Source organism: Rhodnius prolixus, unplaced genomic scaffold, assembly GCF_049639745.1.
Source record: "Rhodnius prolixus isolate KJV_2025 unplaced genomic scaffold, Rpr scaffold_13, whole genome shotgun sequence".
Lineage (NCBI taxonomy): Eukaryota > Metazoa > Arthropoda > Insecta > Hemiptera > Reduviidae > Rhodnius > Rhodnius prolixus.
In genome coordinates, this window is record NW_027411583.1 from 1,164,525 (window position 1) to 1,185,096 (window position 20,572).

Sequence of the window (20,572 nt, forward strand, 5' to 3'; positions counted from 1 at the left end):
AGTGGCAGCCTGTAATAACTATTTGGTTATTTACTGAAGATTTATTTTTGGTTGACTTAAAGCCAATCAGATTTGAAGGTTTCTGCTTTGCTCATTAAAACTAAATAATAATCATAATAATAATAGGCGCTAGGGAAGGGATTAGCTATGAGGTTAGCATACTGGACTCCCACGCGGAGGTCCCGGGTTCGAATCCAGCAGCTGACCCTTAGATTTTCTCTTCCTAGGAGCTTCTTACAGCTCACTGTCCGGTGATGGACAGTGTTGTCTGTAACGAGAGAACACTGTCCGGAGGCCGGCAGTGCACTGGAAAAAGCTCCGGGCGCTAATGACCTCAGCTGTTAATGCGCCAAAAAAAAAAAAAAAAAAAATTATAATAATAATAGGCGCTAATGGCCAAGCTGACGATGCGCCGTAAAAACATAAAAATAGTAATAATAATGGTTTGATTACTCTAAATTCTCGACCATTACATTTAGTTTCAAAAATCAAAAATTTATTTTTAAAACATATTTAATTCTGACTACCATTATTCACATAATAAAACTGCACATCAAACTGAAATGACAAAATCAATCCTCAAATACAGAATTTTAAAGACATTTAACTAGTCGTACATTATACTAAAATAGTACTTTAGAGAGGAAAACTGGCCATCCCCACTATCAACAGTAGTAGCTTTCATCGAACTGAACTTAAAAAATTTCTAAAATTTAAGTTTTAGAGCAACACCAGTGCCATGACGATCAAAATAAATCACGAGGAAACTCATAGGAGACTCTTTTATTCGCAAATTACTTCCGGAATTATTTCCGGTTTTGGGATCTCATTAAACTCGAAAATTTTAGCTACACATTCAACTCTCCTTTAAAATATGTCGGACCCAAAAAGAGTACTTCATACTCTAATGGTCTTTTATAGAAAAAGTCTCCCTGAAGTACTCTCAATTGAATGTTTCCTGGAAAAACGAATCAAAAATAATTGTAAACCATCATGAATGTATGTAAATAGTTCAAAGTGAATCGTTAGGAGCCATTTTAGAGAGAATTAAAATAAAACAAAATGTATTCACCAAAGTGGTACTTGCGTTTAAGGATTTAGGACCGCTAGGTTGCAGTCAGGTCATTTTTTACTTTTTTTGAGAGAGATAATGTCCACTTTTTCGGACTTAAAATTACCTCAAAACAAATTATATCCAGTGTAAAACTTGAAATCCAAAATTTTACATGATTGCAAAAAGTTCTCTAACAAGAAATGAATGACGTCGCCTGCTACAATCAATTTTTACGACTATCGCTTGGACAGATTAATTGTATTGAATGATTTAAGCCTTTCTAGTTATTATAAAGACATACGAGGGTCATTTGAAAAGTCCGTGCAAAGTCAGAGAGATAGCACTACTGGCGCGTATCGAGGTTATGTTTAGTTAGTAGCATCTCTTGGAAGAACACACACCAAGTTTCAGCCAGATCGGTCTATTTCTTTGTGTTTGGCATTCGTTTGAATCGAGGAAGTCGAGTGATTTTCAAAAAATGGACGAAAAAGAATTTCGTGTGTTGATTAAACACTACTTTATGAAAGGCAAAACGCCTCAGGAGACTAAAGAGAAGCTTGATAAACATTATGGTGACTCTGCACCTTCGATTAGAACAGTTTATAAGTGGTTTCAAAATTTTCGGAGTGGCCATATGGTCAAAAGTGATGCTGAACGTTCTGGATGCCCTGTTGAGGTTACTACTCCAGAAATCATTGATAAAATCCATGATATGGTGATGGATGACAGAAGAGTGAAGGTGCGTGAGATTGCTAGTGCTGTGGGCATCTCGAATGAACGGGTACATAATATTTTGCATCAACATTTGGACATGACCAATCTATCCGCAAGATGGGTGCCGCGATTGCTCACGCTTGACCAAAAACGAAATCGTGTGAAGTGTTGCAAGGACGGTTTGCAGCTGTTCCAGAAGAATCCGCAGGACTTTAAGCGTCGTTTCGTCACTGTGGATGAAACATGGATACATCACTACACTCCTGAGACCAAAGAACAATCTAAACAATGGGTTACCAAGGGGGAATCTGCGCCAAAAAAGGCGAAGACCGTTCCTTCGGCCGGAAAGATTATGGTGACGGTCTTTTGGGATTCGCAAGGAATAATCCTCATCGACTATCTGGAAAAGGGTAAAACTATTACAGGTGCATATTATTCATCGTTATTGGACCTTTTAAAAACCGAGCTGCAAGAAAAACGCCCACGATTGGCCCACAAAAAAGTCCTTTTCCATCACGACAACGCACCAGCTCACACCTCAGCAGTTGTGGTCGCAAAATTAATGGAAATAGGGTTCCAACTCGTTTCACATCCCCCCTCTATTCTCCAGACTTGGCTCCCTCGGACTACTATTTGTTCCCCAATATGAAGAAATGGCTGGCGGGAAAAAGATTTTATTCAAACGAGGAGGTGATTGCAGAAACGAATGGCTATTTTTCAGACTTGGACAAATCCTATTATTCGGAAGGGATCAACAAACTAGAGCAGCGTTGGACGAAGTGTATAAGCCTAAAAGGAGACTATGTTGAAAAATAAAAAAGGTTTACCCCAAAAAATTAAGTAGTTTTTATTTTTGCACGGACTTTTCAAACGACCCTCATATAGAGAGACAATCTATGATAACATATCAAAGACAATAAACTGCCATAAATAATCATGTCAGGTTTTCAAAAATATTGTATTATTTGCTACGGTGTTGCATAAGAAAGTAGTCAAGCCCTCAAATTTTATAGATAATATCCGATTTTTCTGTTATACCATCTTAAAAGAGAAATGGTTTATTTTTTAAAAATAACTTGAAACTGTTAAGCGGATCTTTTCACAGCTTCAGAAAACATGCGTGAGTTTTCCACAATGCAAATGCTGCGAACATCTATCCGTAACATTCCATATTAATCTGAATTCCAGTAAGCAATACGCTTACCTAAGTGTGTAAAAAAAAAAAGTACTTAATATTTTAGAGTCTTTTGAAAAAATTAATCAAAGAAATTCCGTTGTGATAAATATGTGGATTCACTTTGACCATTCCAATAAACAAAAATGGCAGCTATATTCATCCTCGATCAAAAAAAAGAAGAAAACAAAAAAATAAAATAACTGAAAAATCCATACCAATATTCGATCCTCGCTCAATTATTTGCATGGTAATAAAAGACGGAAAACTCTTCAATATTTAATATCACTAATGGCCAATAAGTTCATCTGCTAATATGCTAAATCCGAGACCAGGATTATGCGTTGCCATATCTATCACTCATGGTATTATTGATTGACAGTAGAAACTGACTTAAAGCAGGTTAAACTATTCATTCATTTCCACTAGGGAGAATTATCGAGAATTCAAACTTAATGGACAATAACATTAAACACTAACCAGTGCAAGCATATTCTTCTATAATAAAACATTTCTCAACCATCAGGAACAGATATTCTTTCTAAAAAAATAATTTAGCCCTGAGAATAATTAAAACCAGAAAGCTATTAAACAATTTTGTGAGAACATTAGATAAGGCATGAACACACGAGAACATACACTGATGACGTCACAAGAGTTAAAGGCGGGTGATACCGACAATATGGTGAAATTATCACGTCATCAACATAAATACTGTAAAGGAAGGGCGCGCGTCTTTTTTTTTTGTTTTTTAAATGCGTTTTAATTTCCCGCCAGTCCGCCCATTATTGTTCCTTTTTTTTGGCGGTTGTTATGATAGTTTATAGTGTTGCATAATTTTTAAATTTAACACTTACGCTATTAATTATAGTGTATAGGCGGCTTCTTTGGTAATTTACTCAGTTGCAATTACGACGTAAAATATTATTTATTACTACATTTGATATTAATTGTTATATGGTCATTATTTTGTAAATTAATAGAACAAAAATAATTTTTAAGCCTCAATTGTGCGATTTAAACGAACTGAAGTTAACAGGCGTTGTCGACTACTTAAAAGACTAACTAGACCAACGATCAAATCTTTCACTTAATAACAAGACTGATTTACAATTCTATACTAAAACCCGCCTGGACGTACGGTATTGAACTGTGGGGTTCAACGAAACGCTTCAATCTTCAACGAATTCAAACTCTTCAGTCTAAAATTCTCCGCACTATCGTTAACGGCTCCATTTTTGCGTTTCAAATCTAACTATCCACACTTTTTCTTCTTCCTCTGGCTCTACGGTCCTCGAAGGATCTTGGCCTCCTCTAACACCTTTCCCCACTCCTCTCTCACTAAGGCAACTCTCCTCCATGTCCTCACTCCCAGACTCCTAACATCTTCCTCTACATCATCCAGCCACCTAATCCTCGGCCTTCCTCTTTTTCTCGCCCTCCCCCTTGGGTGTCCATTCATTATCTTCCTGGAAATTCGGGAATCTTCCATTCTTACTAAATGGCCTAGCCATCTCAATCTTCCCCCTCTTAATCAAACCTACCAAATCCTGTTCCTGGTACAGCTCTCTTATTTCTTCGTTTTTCCTGATTCTGTAACTTTCCCCTTCTTTCACGGGGCCAAAATTTTTCCTCAGAATCTTCCTCTCCCAGGTATTAATCAATTTTCCATCCTCCTTGGTCAACACCCACGTTTCACTGGCCTCAATATACTTTTATAGACGGTTAGTTTTGCCTCCCTTGATAGTTCTCGAAAACTTAAGACTTTCTGTAGCACCCAGAAACACCTATTGCCTGCCGTTAACCTGCCTCCGATATATTCACGTTCACCTTTATATTGATGTCCTAAATGGACGGATACTTTGAAACGTTGGTATTCATTTGTACTATCCACACAGACCTGGAAATTCCGTTTGTAGGTCCAGGTTGCCTCGAACTCGCTATAAGAGTTTTCATCAGAACTTGCACTCTCATTCCAATCCTCTTGTCCGCCATTTATCATCTCATCACCTTCCAGATCATCCTCCCAGACGATTAAAACGTCAGTGGCCTAGCGATTTTCTCTCTTCTGAAGAGAGTAGCTAATCCTAGAGACGACTTAGCGAGTGTTATCACTGGGTAACTTCTCTTCCCTCAATTAGTGAGTTTGTAGTGGTGTCAGCTATTATCATGGTGACTAATAGTGCATCTAGCGCTGGTATAACTTAACAAATAATTTGTAAAAAAAAGCTCCAATTGAAATCCAAAAATAAAACAATTATTTCTTTAAGATAGATTTCTCTTTTTACAAAATTTACTAATAAACAAAAAATCTCTCCTGCGCAAAACCAAATCCTCTTACCACAATTAAAGGATGTACTTAAAATTAACTTGGAAAAATAAAATTTTGACTAAAAAAAAAGATTTCAACTTTTTTTTGTTCGCTACAAATATGTGACAATGTTGAATGAACATTCATAGCTCCCCACAAAATCTCTTAAAAATAATACTCGCTGAGAAAGATTTAAAAGTAAAATGATTAGCCTAACTATCTTATGCCCATAAGCAAATGACAAAAACTTCGGTCACTTCCTCAAAAACTTGAAAAAAAAAAGCTGTCCCAGTAAATCGGACTTAAAGTGGACTTATTTTCAATTTGAAACTTTTTTTTACAACTCTAAACTCATAAATTCAGGTATAAAAATCAGCATTACACTGAAACGTCACAAAAAGAGCTAAATTCATCTCGTAATCCAGCTTAAATGAAGTTTCCATAAATTAGTAGATTGTAGAAGAAGTGGCAATAAAGAGCCCAGAACTTCACCTACATAGAAAGAATCCATTGTGGCTCCCGTGTTTGTGCGTAGTTCTATCGAAGTCATTTAAGGGCAAGCCTCAAAAAAAAAAAAAAAAAAAAAAGTTGCGAGAATCCTTTAAAACTAGGTGTGTCAAACTGGCAGCCGCCCCCGAGGTAAATTTCTTGTGGCCCACGATGTACTGAAATAAAGTGAAAATAGAAAAAAAGTTTTTAAGACAGAAAAAGCGAATGGAATAGTGTGGGCAACCGTACTAAAGAGCAAGGAAAACTGAACGAGGAACAAGTCTCTATTATCCAAAAAAAAGAGAAGAGTATCAAAAAGATAGAGTAATCACAGCACCTAAAAACCATCATTTCCCGATAAATACCTCAACAATTTTAAGAAATTCAAAATCTAAAACCAAAAATTTGAGAGTTAAAAAAATAAATAAAATTGTAATATGCCACAAAAAGAAGGGCTGTAGTAATATTATTGGACGTAAAAAGTCACATACGTGTCTCACAGTAAAGGTTACATTACTGTAGAGCTATAGGAAAAGATACCACCAAACATTACAACGTTCTGTTACATTACAAATAAGATTACTTCAGGCTATAATAGTTTGTATGACCTTTCTAGTATGCAAAGAAGTTATAGATAGTTGGTATTTTACTATTAAAACTATATTAGAAGTCTCTGCAAAAAATGGGACGACATTGTATAACAGCCGTATTAGCCTCTCTCTATATCTGTTAATAATTACAGATAATACTTATCTAATCAATAAAGCAATTATTACCTAAAAAAATCAAACATTTTTTTTGGGGTTTTCTTCAGAATCATTTCTTTATAGTCATGATATTGTGAACGATCAATGCAACAACATCAATAGCGTTTCGAGTTTTTAGGATTCAATAAACAGTTTCGATTCTTCTTATCATAAATCAAACAACATAACTCAATTTCTTAACAGGAGATATACTTTAAAATGAACTAGACAATTTAGAAGTGCTAGTAAAAATTCGTGCGTCGTCCCCTCATATAAAATACAATTCTAACTTAACGCTTTTCAAGCATTAATCATGCATAAAACGTTAAGAATCCTTAAATACACATAAGTTTTCATTAACTTTTACAATTTTTACCCCAAAAAAAGCAATTAAATTATTAATGAAACTCTAGAAAAACAGATACATACCATACAGCTTTAATCAATTCTCATTTCGATCATTAGTTCGCGAAAGAAACATGATGGAAGTCCAATTCTCCTCTACACCAGCGGTTCCCAACCAGGGGTACGCGAAAGATTGTTTAGGGGTATGTAAAAAAAAAGTTATTATGGCGGACGGTATAAAAATTATACAGATATACGAGGGTCGTTTGAAAAGTCCGTGGAAAGTCAGAGAGATAGCACTACTGGCGCGTATCGAGGTTATGTTTAGTTAGTAGCATCTCTTGGAAGAACACACACCAAGTTTCAGCCAGATCGGTCTATTTCTTTGTGTTTGGCATTCGTTTGAATCGAGGAAGTCGAGTGATTTTCAAAAAATGGACGAAAAAGAATTTCGTGTGTTGATTAAACACTACTTTATGAAAGGCAAAACGCCTCAGAAGACTAAAGAGAAGCTTGATAAACATTATGGTGACTCTGCACCTTCGATTAGAACAGTTTATAAGTGGTTTCAAAATTTTCAGAGTGGCCATATGGGCACAAGTGACGCTGAACGTTCTGGACGCCCTGTTGAGGTTACTACTCCAGAAATCATTGATAAAATCCATGATATGGTGATGGATGACAGAAGAGTGAAGGTGCGTGAGATTGCTAGTGCTGTGGGCATCTCGAATGAATGGGTACATAATATTTTGCATCAACATTTGGACATGACAAAGCTATCCGCAAGATGGGTGCCGCGATTGCTCACACTTTGACCAAAAACGAAATCGTGTGAAGTGTTGCAAGGACGGTTTGCAGCTGTTCCAGAAGAATCCGCAGGACTTTAAGCGTCGTTTCGTCACTGTGGATGAAACATGGATACATCACTACACTCCTGAGACCAAAGAACAATCTAAACAATGGGTTACCAAGGGGGGAATCTGCGCCAAAAAAGGCGAAGACCGTTCCTTCGGCCGGAAAGATTATGGCGACTGTCTTTTGGGATTCGCAAGAAATAATCCTCATCGACTATCTGGAAATGGGTAAAACTATTACAGGTGCATATTATTCATCGTTATTGGACCGTTTGAAAACCGAGCTGCAAGAAAAACGCCCACGATTGGCCCACAAAAATTTTCTTTTCCATCACGACAACGCACCAGCTCACACCTCAGCAGTTGTGGTCGCAAAATTAATGGAAATAGGGTTCCAACTCGTTTCACATCCCCCCTATTCTCCAGACTTGGCTCCCTCGGACTACTATTTGTTCCCCAATATGAAGAAATGGCTGGCGGGAAAAAGATTTTATTCAAACGAGGAGGTGTTTGCAGAAACGAATGGCTATTTTTCAGACTTGGACAAATCCTATTATTCGGAAGGGATCAACAAACTAGAGCAGCGTTGGACGAAGTGTATAAGCCTAAAAGGAGACTATGTTGAAAAATAGAAAAGGTTTACCCCAAAAAATTAAGCAGTTTTTATTTTTCCACGGACTTTTCAAACGACCCTCGTATGTGGGGTACACACTTAGGAAACAATCAAGTAAAGGGGTACACTAATGAAAAAAGATTGGGAACCGCTGCTCTACACAAAACTAACGGAGAACCTCTGATAATTGGATTAAAATTAGAAACCAGCTAGAAACATGTAAGAATCATAATAAAATCAATGGTAAATATTTTTTTTTTCAAATAAAAGTTTGGAATAATACACTGCTGAACAATCAGATCACTGCTAACTTCATGTAGATGCTCAGATATCATGCTGACCATAGAGTTTTATTCTAAAATTTAAGAAAAAAAAAGTAAACAATCTAAATTTAGAAAAAAATGTGACAACTATAACTGATGAAATGAGTAGAAGTCCCTGTTGATTATTATTAGTTACATTAAAAATACCTAAATATTTCTAAAAAAATTATGACCTTAGTAAATGGCAAACTTATACAATAAAAAAAATCAACAAATACAGTATTACAGGAATTGCATAATATCTAAATATAAAACTTAGCGTCCGATATATGAACAGCAAGTTTACAAGGCCATTGTGGATTTATTTTCTTATATGTAAGTAATAAATACAGATTTTATATGTTATAAATTAGTATTTATTTAGTCCAATGACAACTAAATTTATTTTATCTAGGTACTCCCAAATATTTATGCAAATAAAAATTAAATTCCTGACATTCATTTGTTAAATTATGATTAAGTAAATCACTGATTTTTTTTTCCCCTAAGAATATTAAGAATTAAGAATATAAGAGATCTTAAATAATTTGAGTGAAGTCACACAAATTGTGCCAGTAAATGGCAGAGCGAGTAGAAAAAAGCGTACCCTCTAATATCTGTATTAAAGTAAAGTTGTTCTATAACTTTACATTTTCTGGAAATTTTCGACTTAAGAGAGCTTCTCAGCGAGAGAGGTGGTAAGGCTTTCTTTATTTCTAAGTGCCAGTAAAAATACATTAAATGAGCCGTTTATTTTGAAAGTGGGGCAAGTCCATTTTTGAAAAAAATGAAGATAATGGTAATTATAGATAAAACTTAGTACGATCTTTTTATCTGTAAACAATTTAGAGTCAAAAAAAATTCAGAATCCTAATATTTGGGGGATGGAAGTTTTAGCTCTTAACAATATTGTAAATATGTTTAATTTGAAAATGGTGCAAGTCCATCTTAGGTTGAAATTATTTAACTCCGGTTGCTGTATGGTCAAGCAAATGTGATGGTTTAACATCATGTCTTATCTATCTTTGATATTGGCAATCAGTGATTGTACAATATTACATAAAATTTATTATTATTCAATAATAATGAGTACATCTTAATTTTGTGTTTCGATAATAAAACCAACATCCGGAAATTTTAGTACTAATGGCAACATTCTGAAAAACTGTAAATTGTATAACATTCGACTTATATTATCGGCTATCAAGTAAGTTGTGTTGTTTTGTGCTCGGTGTACGAAAAAAGTTTCATTATTTGAAAATTAATAACGGATTGTGGTTTATTTTATAAAAAGAAAAAAATGGTTGAAACCGATTACAACGGTAATTATAACTCTGATGCATCTGAAAGTGAATTTGGTAGGTAACAAAAATGAAATGAAAATACTTTTCTGGGTAATAACGCCATTTCAATAAAATCCTCATTTGCAAGTAGTTTTATTATTTTTATAGAAATAAGACCCATGAGAATCGATAATAAAAGAAGAATCTTGGAATCAGAATCTGAATACGAAGGCAATTCGGACCAAAATGGTTTTAAAGAAGAAGAATAGTTGAACTATTGATTAGTATTTTGTTTTTATTGTTAAAAAAAGACATACGACTGAAATATTATCCATTTAGATCAACGATTACAATAATTTAATAATTTTGAAAGTGAGGCAAGTCCATTTAGTTATAATAAAACCTTTATTTTCTTAGCCAGCACTATAAACACTATTGGATTGTAAACTTACATTAACACCACAAAATACAAAAAATATGTCTATTATTATTTACCAATATTTTTAAATTTATTGAAACGCAAAACCTTAAATATCTCGAAATAACAAAAAATGGACTTCCCCCACTTTCAAAATAAACGGCTCAAATGTAATCATAATTCCAAATTTGAAAAAAAAGACTAGCTGAATGGGACACTTCCACTGTACTAAATAAATTTTTGTAAGTTTTAGAGAATTTGTCGTAAATGGTACCTTTTAAATGAACAAATATGAAATGGAAGTCAACTACTTTTTAGTACAAATCGTAAGATCCAAGAAAGTTTATTTATTTTAAATATTGGTAAGTGAAAAGTCGTGTGAGTATTCAAACCATTTGTTTTTTCCGGTAGAATAGATTATTCCCTGCAGATTACTACTTCGAATAATTTTTTTGTACCAAGATATTCAAGTTTTTAAACATTTAGTTTAAGCCGATAATTATTAATAAATAATAATAACAATTCTATTTTTTATTTACTTTTTGTTATTTAATGCTTTATCTATTTTAAGATTTATTAAATTCATGATTGTCAGGTAATACAACTTTTTTAGGTATATTTCGTTCAATTTAGAAGCTGTAAACCTTTAGAAAGTGAAAACGGGATTCACGCTCGGTTTGATCAGACAGAACACGTTTAGTCACTTTATATATGTTTCCTGGTATATTTTTATATTATTCTATGTGTATAGATGATACTAGGATCACATATGTGGAAACAAATGTGCATAACACATCATCTTTATTTATTTATTTATAAATATATAATAAAAATTCTTTTACAACTCGAAGTTACATATTTAATGCAAGGGGAGACATTACTGAGTGAAATTATTTGCAAGAAACTTTCCAATTATATTTCAGGAATATATATCAGTACTTTAAAACAAAAGATTACTCGACAATGCACAAGATTTATTTTTGTCTTAAAAGAGGGTACTTGTGATTTTACGTAGAGTTTGTAATGCAGTTATCTTATCATATATCGATAAATTCAGCGAGGAATATGATATTAGTTTACTAATAACAAAAATACGATAATAGTTTCTTCAATAATTGATAATAACAATAATAATGGAGTGGTCTGTAACGAGAGAACATTGCCTAAAGTCCAAAAGTCCCCCTTCCCCAAAAAAAGGATCTGGATCTGGACTCCAATGACCTTAGATGTTGAAGTGTCTTATTTTTAAAATCAAAGAACTTGATGAGATGCTGCATTTGGCGAGTAGAACAGAAAGATCGTTTTTTACTCATTAACAGAACTTTTTGATGTACACATATCCAGGACCTCTTATTATAGGGAAATTAGAGTACTATAGAATTCAAAGTTAGAAGTAAATAGATCAACTATAGTATTAAAAGAAAGATAGAAATAATTTTCATCACCCTGGATCTACAAATGATATAATAGTGAAATCTAATACTTGCCTAGCTATTAGTATGACCGTTCTTAGCGACAGAAAGAGTTTTAATAAAAATAAACAAATTTACAGTAAAATTTGTCTACTTTCTGAAAGAATATTTTTTTATTTTACAGTGCAAACACTCAATTCAAGTGTACAACTCTACATTTTTTGGTTTTCTGCATTCATTTCAATAATTCAAAAGACAAACTCTAAACTTGAACGAAAGCTGTCGGCTGAAAATTAGATAGACTATTGAATTTAGAATATTAGATTATTAATTTTCGACACCGCTTCAGAGTTAAAAGAGGAATAAAGACTAACAAGACGAACAATATCGGATTAACTTGAACTTTAGAAATGAACAAAAATTAAAATGCTAATTACGAGGGTCATTTGAAAAGTCCGTGCAAAGTCAGAGAGATAGCACCACTGGCGCGTATCGAGGTTATGTTTAGTTAGTAGCATCTCTTGGAAGAACACACACCAAGTTTCAGCCAGATCGGTCTATTTCTTTGTGTTTGGCATTCGTTTGAATCGAGGAAGTCGAGTGATTTTCAAAAAATGGACGAAAAAGAATTTCGTGTGTTGATTAAACACTACTTTATGAAAGGCAAAACGCCTCAGGAGACTAAAGAGAAGCTTGATAAACATTATGGTGACTCTGCACCTTCGATTAGAACAGTTTATAAGTGGTTTCAAAATTTTCGGAGTGGCCATATGGGCACAAGTGACGCTGAACGTTCTGGACGCCCTGTTCGAGGTTACTACTCCAGAAATCATTGATAAAATCTATGATATGGTGATGGATGACAGAAGAGTGAAGGTGCGTGAGATTGCTAGTGCTGTGGGCATCTCGAATGAATGGGTACATTAAAACTGTCCGGTAGGACAGTTGTATAAGGGTTGACCATCAAAAACTGCACGAAAAAGCGTAACGTTGAAAAACACCCAACTTTGACAATTTTTTTCTCTTTTTCTATAAAAGATAAAATTCCCAAATTTTCTTTAAATCTTACTCCAAACCCTCCTTCATAACTGTAATTTTTTTGCAACCACCCAGATCTAATAGGTTTCGAGAAAAAAGTTGCCGAAAATGAGCAAAAACCGCTTTTTCAAAAAATGTTCTTGTTCTTCTTCTTGTTCTTGTTGTTACCTTTTTTGTAAACAACGTAGCGCCTAAACGCGTGAACCGATTTTCATGAATGAGGTGTCATTCGATTCGGAATTTTATGTAGATGTGCCTTTTGGGGGTCTCGACCCTGTACATCGTATGGGAGAGGAGTTAGCCCCCTTTATGTAAGGCCCCCTCCAAAATTATTATTACTAATTACTCTGTAAATCTTGGCCCGATTTTGATAAAATTTGGTAGGATGATAGGGTTAGGGCTCCCCTACGTAACATTAAAGCGGCGATCAGCTCTTACACTTGTTAAGGGGAAGTATAGCAATCGTTTCAAATTATCGACACGTGAACCGATTTTCATGAATGAAATGTCATTCGAATCGAAATTTTGTACAGATTTGCACTTTAAAAGTCTCGACGCCGTGCCTCATAAGGAGGGGAGTTTGCCCCACCCAAATAAGGCCCTTTCTAAAACTATTATTACCAATATTTCTATAACGCTTAGTCCGATTTTGATAAAATTCAGCTCGAATAAGTGGTTAAAGCTCCTCTACATTGCTGATGCTCTTGCACCTACTAAGAGGAAGTACTGCAATCGTTTAAATTATCAATGAGTGAACCGATTTAAATCAATGAATTGTCGTTCGATTAAAAAATCTTTGCCTCTTTGCCTAGAAGTTCTGCAATCGCAGTTTATTTTTCTTACTCCTCTTAAAAGGAAGTAATGAAATCGCAGTTTAATTTTGCTATTCACGCACAAATACCTTCCTATGTTATTCAAAACGCTTTTTCAAGAAAAGTTGTTACTGAGGATGGTTTGGGGGACCTTAACGATAATCATTCTTTAAAAAGATCTCTCTAGTGGTAGTTACGGTTCCGACTTACCATCTTATCAGGTTATAATGATAGAATTGCTTATTCCAAATTTAAAAAATCTGTAAAGCAGATATGTAACTTTGTAAAATAGACAAAAAGGAAAATCTATCCAAAAGGTACAAAAATCTCTTTAACAAAAACTTACAGTTTAAAATGTTAAGTATAAGGGTTGATTAAACGCCAAAAGGTACACAAATCAGCAAGCACTCAAAATTTCATTAATTCTTCATTAATATTTAAGTAATTTTACTGCATTAATATTCATTAATATTTTTTAGAATTTATTAGATGTCACAGACCCTTATGCTGGCCACTTCATTTATAATATTTTTTTGTTATAATTATGATAAATCACACATATGTACATGCATGTTAAAGTAGAAAAAGACAAAGTTAGAGTAGGCTACTGTCTTGAATTCGTCTTACCGAAATATTCGAGAGCACAAATAACACACAGTTATAACAAGTAGATTATTCAACAACAATTATTGATTTCTCTATTTTAATTTAATTTTACTTATAGTAAAATACTGGAATAATTAGCTGTCCTAAAAATATACATATCTTATTTACTTTATTTTACATATTACATTTTTTTTTATAAAAAAAAGTTTTGAATTTTTTAGCCTCATAATTTTTTTTTATTTTTTATAACGTTTTTCTTTTTAACCTGTATTTAATAGTTTGATTATTATAAATAACTAGATATTACAGTCAATCTACAGTGCTACTTGAACAAATATTTTGTAGACGAAAATGGCCAGCATAAGGGTCTGTGACATCTAATAAATTCTAAAAAATATTAATGAATATTAATGCAGTAAAATTACTTAAATATTAATGAAGAATTAATGAAATTTTGAGTGCTTGCTGATTTGTGTACCTTTTGGCGTTTAATCAACCCTTATACTTAACATTTTAAACTGTAAGTTTTTGTTAAATAATATTTTGCATCAACATTTGGACATGACAAAGCTATCCGCAAGATGGGTGCCGCGTTTGCTCACGCTTGACCAAAAACGAAATCGTGTGAAGTGTTGCAAGGACGGTTTGCAGCTGTTCCAGAAGAATCCGCAGGACTTTAAGCGTCGTTTCGTCACTGTGGATGAAACATGGATACATCACTACACTCCTGAGACCAAAGAACAATCTAAACAATGTGTTACCAAGGGGGAATCTGCGCCAAAAAAGGCGAAGACCGTTCCTTCGGCCGGAAAGATTATGGCGACTGTCTTTTGGGATTCGCAAGGAATAATCCTCATCGACTATCTGGAAAAGGGTAAAACTATTACAGGTGCATATTATTCATCGTTATTGGACCGTTTGAAAACCGAGCTGCAAGAAAAACGCCCACGATTGGCCCACAAAAAAGTCCTTTTCCATCACGACAACGCACCAGCTCACACCTCAGCAGTTGTGGTCGCAAAATTAATGGAAATAGGGTTCCAACTCGTTTCACATCCCCCCTATTCTCCAGACTTGGCACCCTCGGACTACTATTTGTTCCCCAATATGAAGAAATGGCTGGCGGGAAAAAGAGTTTATTCAAACGAGGAGGTGATTGCAGAAACGAATGGCTATTTTTCAGACTTGGACAAATCCTATTATTCGGAAGGGATCAACAAACTAGAGCAGCGCTGGACGAAGTGTATAAGCCTAAAAGGAGACTATGTTGAAAAATAAAAAAGGTTTACCCCAAAAAATTAAGTAGTTTTTATTTTTGCACGGACTTTTCAAACGACCCTCGTATATTGACATTTATTGTACATACTTAAGTCGTATCCATAACTGACAAGGTCGGCAATCTTGCTGTTGTTATGTTGCTATTATTGTATTAGTAAATTTTAAGTTATCCAATTGTTTTTTTTTCAAACATTTAATTTTAGGAGGTATATTTCGGAAAAAATATTCATCACTAATAACTTGTATCAGCCACAGCATGTTAGACAGGTAAGTAAGGTTACTCTCAGGTTACAGATCAGGGATGTCTTAACTTTTGTTTAAAAGGCGTTACTAAATTAATTTTATGTATTTCTTCAATATGAATTTAACAACCTATTAAGTTTATATTATTTTTTTTTTTAGATTAAAGTAAAAATGAGAACAAACTAATCAAAAAGAAGCACATTCTTATTGGCAAAACAGTGATTGAAAATGTTTTCTATTTTAGTGAAGTGAAAATAAGTAACAAATTCTCATCCAGAAAACATTAAACTTAGCTAAAAATCCCAATTAGTTGTCTGAACTATTTGAATATGACTAACAATCACCAGAAAAGATAAAAAATATGAGCCTGTTCTACAAAGTAAGCAATGAAATGTTCTATTTGACAATTCATAATGATGCAAAATATTTGCAAATAAAACTTTCCTATACATGTAAACATAATTTCATTTTAGGTGTTTGCCTCTTTCAATGATAATAATTCCAAAATTAGGATACTTCTATTAGGAGGCTGTAAAGAGCATTGCACAACAAACACGTATGTATGCTCCACTATGGAATGTACTGGGCTCTGCCAAGAAATGTTTACTATTTGTACCCAGGGCAATGTAAATTGTAGTGTGACTGTTTGTTTACCAACTGCCTTTTTAATTATCAAAACAACTTTATATCCTACATCAGATAACACATACCATCTTAGTAATTTAAATAATAATACACAAATATATCTATGGGGGGGGTGCCGGAACATAACTCCTACAAAGACAATTAACAAATCGTTTCTTTAACAATGTTAAGTGAAGAATGCTGGTGATAATCCAGGGATTACTACTAATAAGTAGTAAAAGCAAGTAAAAAAAGGAGTCATCTAGTAGCGGTTACTGAAAAAAAAGTCGCCTAGGAGAATTTTTCAAGTTCAAAGAAAACCAGCAAATTGTTTATGAAGTTGACGTGATCAAAATTTTTCTATAATATTGTAATTTTAATAAAACTATAAATAAGAATAACTACTCAAAGTATAATTTCCGAAAAACAAAATACCTGCAATTAAAGTGTTGCTTGAATAACTTATAAGCATACAGATCTAACAAATTGTTTGCTATCAGCAATCTTATAAACTGAAGAAGGCGATAAGAGATATTAATTTGTAACCTTCCGTAGATCTTAGACAGATCTGGAGAACAAACGAGACCACAGATGCCATGTTTGAAGATTTAAAAAAAAAAAAAATACCAGAATTGGGCTGAAAAGCGATATCGTTGTAAAAATTAGCATTTTTACATTCATTATTCAGTAATTTTGGAATTGCAGTCAAGGGTAAAAAGGCTAAATATTAGCTGAAAAATTAAAAGTTTCTATCAATAAAATGTAACAATTTAAATCTCAACAAATATTTTCAAAGAGATGGCCTTCGACTGACACAAGGTTGTTCTATAATTCAGGTGATCTTCTAATTAAGAAGTCTAATTAACTAAGTCTGTTAAATAACAAGTCTGTTAAATGTTATCAGCACAATATAAATTACTGCTAACTAAAAGATTTTTTTTTTATCAGTGAATAATAAACAAAGTGATAACGTAAATCAAAAACACTTCACCACTCACATGCAGGTGAAGATCCATTCTTAAGGGCACATCTGAAGGGATGGTAGGTACCAGGTTGAACTTTTCCGTACATAGTTCGATCCATAATGATGTAAATAAACAAGTTCCACCAAAAAATAAACCGCGCTTTTATTTTTTAAAGAAACGATAAAAACTACACTCGTTTGGATCACAAACACACTGCCAGTGTTGTTATACACAACTCTTGCACGGCCACGGACTCCCCCACCTACGCTAGTCAACACCACTCCAGAGTGGAATAAAAAAACTTCAACACTAGGGTGATATAAAGAGGAGGAGAGGGAACAATTTAAATTACTTTTAAGGATGGTAATTACTGAATCTATTCCACTATAACCCTTCTGTTAACTATTCTCACATGATCCTTTATTTTACTGCAACTTAAAAATTATTATCATTAATTTTCTTATCCATTGTAAAGAGGATGACTTCTTCAAAGGTAAATAAATCTTTCCCTTTAATAATAACTCTAATAGAAATTAAAATATTATTTTTCTTTAAATTCAAGGGGTAACAACAGTTGAAGTCAGGAGCTTTTCAATGCACTACCGGCCTCCGAGTGTCAGACAACCTCAGTAAGCAGCAGAGGTTTTGAGTAAAAGAAGTCTAAGACAACTATCAGGACTCGACAAAGGAATTTACGCAGCTCAGGCTTTTTAGAAGGAAGGCAAACGACTCAGATCACCAACTTCCTTCTTCTTAAATGGCGCTACAACTCATGAAGAGTCTTGGCCTCCTCAAGACGTGCCCGCCAGGCGTCTCTGTCCTTGAGATCAATCCGGCTGATTCATTTTGAGGTTTCGTGATAGGTTGGTTTAGGATGTAGGGGTTATCGGCCCTTAGCATCCGAGTCTGACGGTAGGGCTGCTACCTTAGAGCCTACAGTCCGGCTCCCCCTTCCGGGGAGGCTTCCTAGGAACGGTAGTCCTAAGGTATGTACTGATTATGTCCTTGTGTGAGTTTTATGTAAGTGTAAGTGTATTGTTATGGTGGGAGTGCATGGTGTTCTGTACTGTGGTAACCCGTGGGGGCGCGACTCCCCAAGTAACTGCATGCAACAGCTACCCCTTGCGGGTATCAGATCACCAACACCTTCCTAAATTCACTTAAAAAGAAATAATAATTCAGTAACATGATGGAGTATTGCTACAGCTTGCTAGTCTTGAGGTGGATTATACAATGGAAAACACCAAGAAATAAGGGAGGAGCAAGTGGCATATTGATTTGAGGAATTGTATGAGTAGAATTTTTAGAAAGATCTGGATTATTAATATTTAGTTAGCAACTCTATAATTAGTCATTCAGGGTTTAACAGAAAAAATTAAGAAATTTTTTTTTGGTATTTTCTTCAAATTATTACTTTAATTTGTTCACAACATTAACTATCTAGGTCTTGAACAAACACATTCCTATTAATCATTATTTGGTTTTGAAACTCAGTAATAATGATACTTGAAATCAATAAAAAATAAAATTAATTTTATGAAATCTTTGGCTTGACTCAACGTGAACGTAGAATCAATTTTATTATTGCTATTAAGAACCATCAAGAAATAATTGATGACATATTAATTCTACTTACAAAAAGAATGTAATAGTTAAAAAGATGAACTTTAAAGATAGATAAGAAAGAATTATTACTTTGTTATGTTTCAGTAAGGACATTTCTCAATATTATAACTTTCTTTCATGTCGCAATTGAAATTAACTTCATTTTCACTGTATAAAATAATTTTCTGAAGTTAACAACCGCAACTATAATTGACTGCCAGTCTAAGGAACTTGCACTTTTTACTTTTGTTTTTTTATATATATTTTTTTTTATAAAACTAAAAGAAAAAGACAACCGTTCTAAGTTGTCCAATACCTCTTCAAACCACTGGATATGAATAAATCTCTTATGAGAAAATTGTATTATAAATAATAAAACTAGATATCTTTGATAACTTGTAAAGAATAAATGTGAAGCAAACTTCAATGGAATATTCAAGCATGATTCTGTAGCAAAAAAGAAAGGACCGGGATCTGACGATAAAATTACAAGAAAAATAGTAAAATTTTGTCAGAAACGTATCGAAAATCAAAATGAAACGTTAGAAACTTATCTTGACCAGCTATTTTTCACTTTTTTGTTTGTATAGAAACATTGAAGGTAGGTCATAAATGTAAAAGTGAGTTAAAAGATGAAGCTTCCATCCATACCAAAGATTTATGGAATTACACCAGATTAATAAATTATTTTAAAATCTTAATTGTCACTTTTCCAATCAACTTCTAAAATTTTAATTAAATGTTCAGAAATGCTCCTTTCATTGCAAAAATTAGCTACATTTTATCATACACAACTTATAAAAAATAATAATAAAAGCAGAAGAAATGTTGATGCTTTTCTTGAAAAAGGGAAATAACTTATTCAAAGAAAATGTATATAGGCTATTCCGAATATAGGTCAGCGTTTAGTTTGCTAAAATGAAGGAGAAAAAGTATCATCAATGAATGATTTTTACCCACTGCTCAATAACAAGGCCAATTCTAAAATATAATTTCAATTACTTTGAACAGTTTTTGATTTGCAAAGAAAATGGGATTGTAACTAGTGTGTTTTACACTATGTCACTCTAATAATTGCATGCAATAACTTATGTAGCTATTACTCAAAAAAAGAGCAAATAATTCTTAACATATTTTAATGTAAGTTAAAAGTTATCCAAACGTAAGCTCTGCTATCTTGTATTAAAATATAAAGAAACAACTGTATAAAGATAACAGAAAATAAACACAATCTAAATCAGACATATCATATTAGCATCTTCACATCGTAGGTTAACCAGAAAATATTTTAAATTTAAAAGCCACAATAACTACACTTTTGCTTTATAAATGATCGGAAGATAGAAAATTAGTAATTGTATATAGTATTATAAAAATTGCACAAATAATAGTGCAGATTTCATATTTTGTTCACATACCCAAATCATCCATTCCGTGCCTTTAGATAAACATCAAGAACCTCAAAAAACTCACAAATTTACTAAAAATAAAAAGAAAACTATACGCAATGGCATAACATATCAACACGGGGCACAATGCCTTCCAACCATATAACCATAAATCGAGTCCTCAGTATTGATATTAACATTTTAAAAAGATCATCATTTATCTGATAGAATAACTATTATCTTTCCTATAAAAAAGTCCATTAAAATTGATTAAATAAATTTAAAATACAATCATTAT

At 33.5% G+C, this 20,572-nt stretch overlaps 1 protein-coding gene and 1 long non-coding RNA gene across 5 annotated transcripts in view; one reads left to right on the forward strand and one right to left on the reverse strand.

The window, feature by feature from the left end:
* The window catches only part of LOC141447874 (paxillin-like), a 144,925-nt gene that overhangs the window by 105,363 nt on the left and 18,990 nt on the right, over positions 1-20,572 (reverse strand). Inside the window, exon 1 of one of the 4 annotated variants that reach the window (XM_074115779.1) lies at positions 20,305-20,457. The exons of 1 other annotated variant lie outside the window; for it this stretch is intronic. In XM_074115779.1, the coding sequence (XP_073971880.1) occupies positions 20,305-20,317 (13 nt within the window). In that variant the 5' untranslated portion in view covers positions 20,318-20,457. Of the gene's footprint in view, positions 1-17,314; positions 17,494-20,304; positions 20,458-20,572 lie in introns of those variants that run through there. 2 more of the 4 variants (XM_074115783.1, XM_074115778.1) reach the window with 2 other exon arrangements.
* Positions 10,550-16,894, forward strand: LOC141447881 (uncharacterized). Its single transcript, XR_012454655.1, has 3 exons — positions 10,550-10,665; positions 15,852-16,071; positions 16,166-16,894. It is a non-coding gene; the product is annotated as an uncharacterized lncRNA (long non-coding RNA).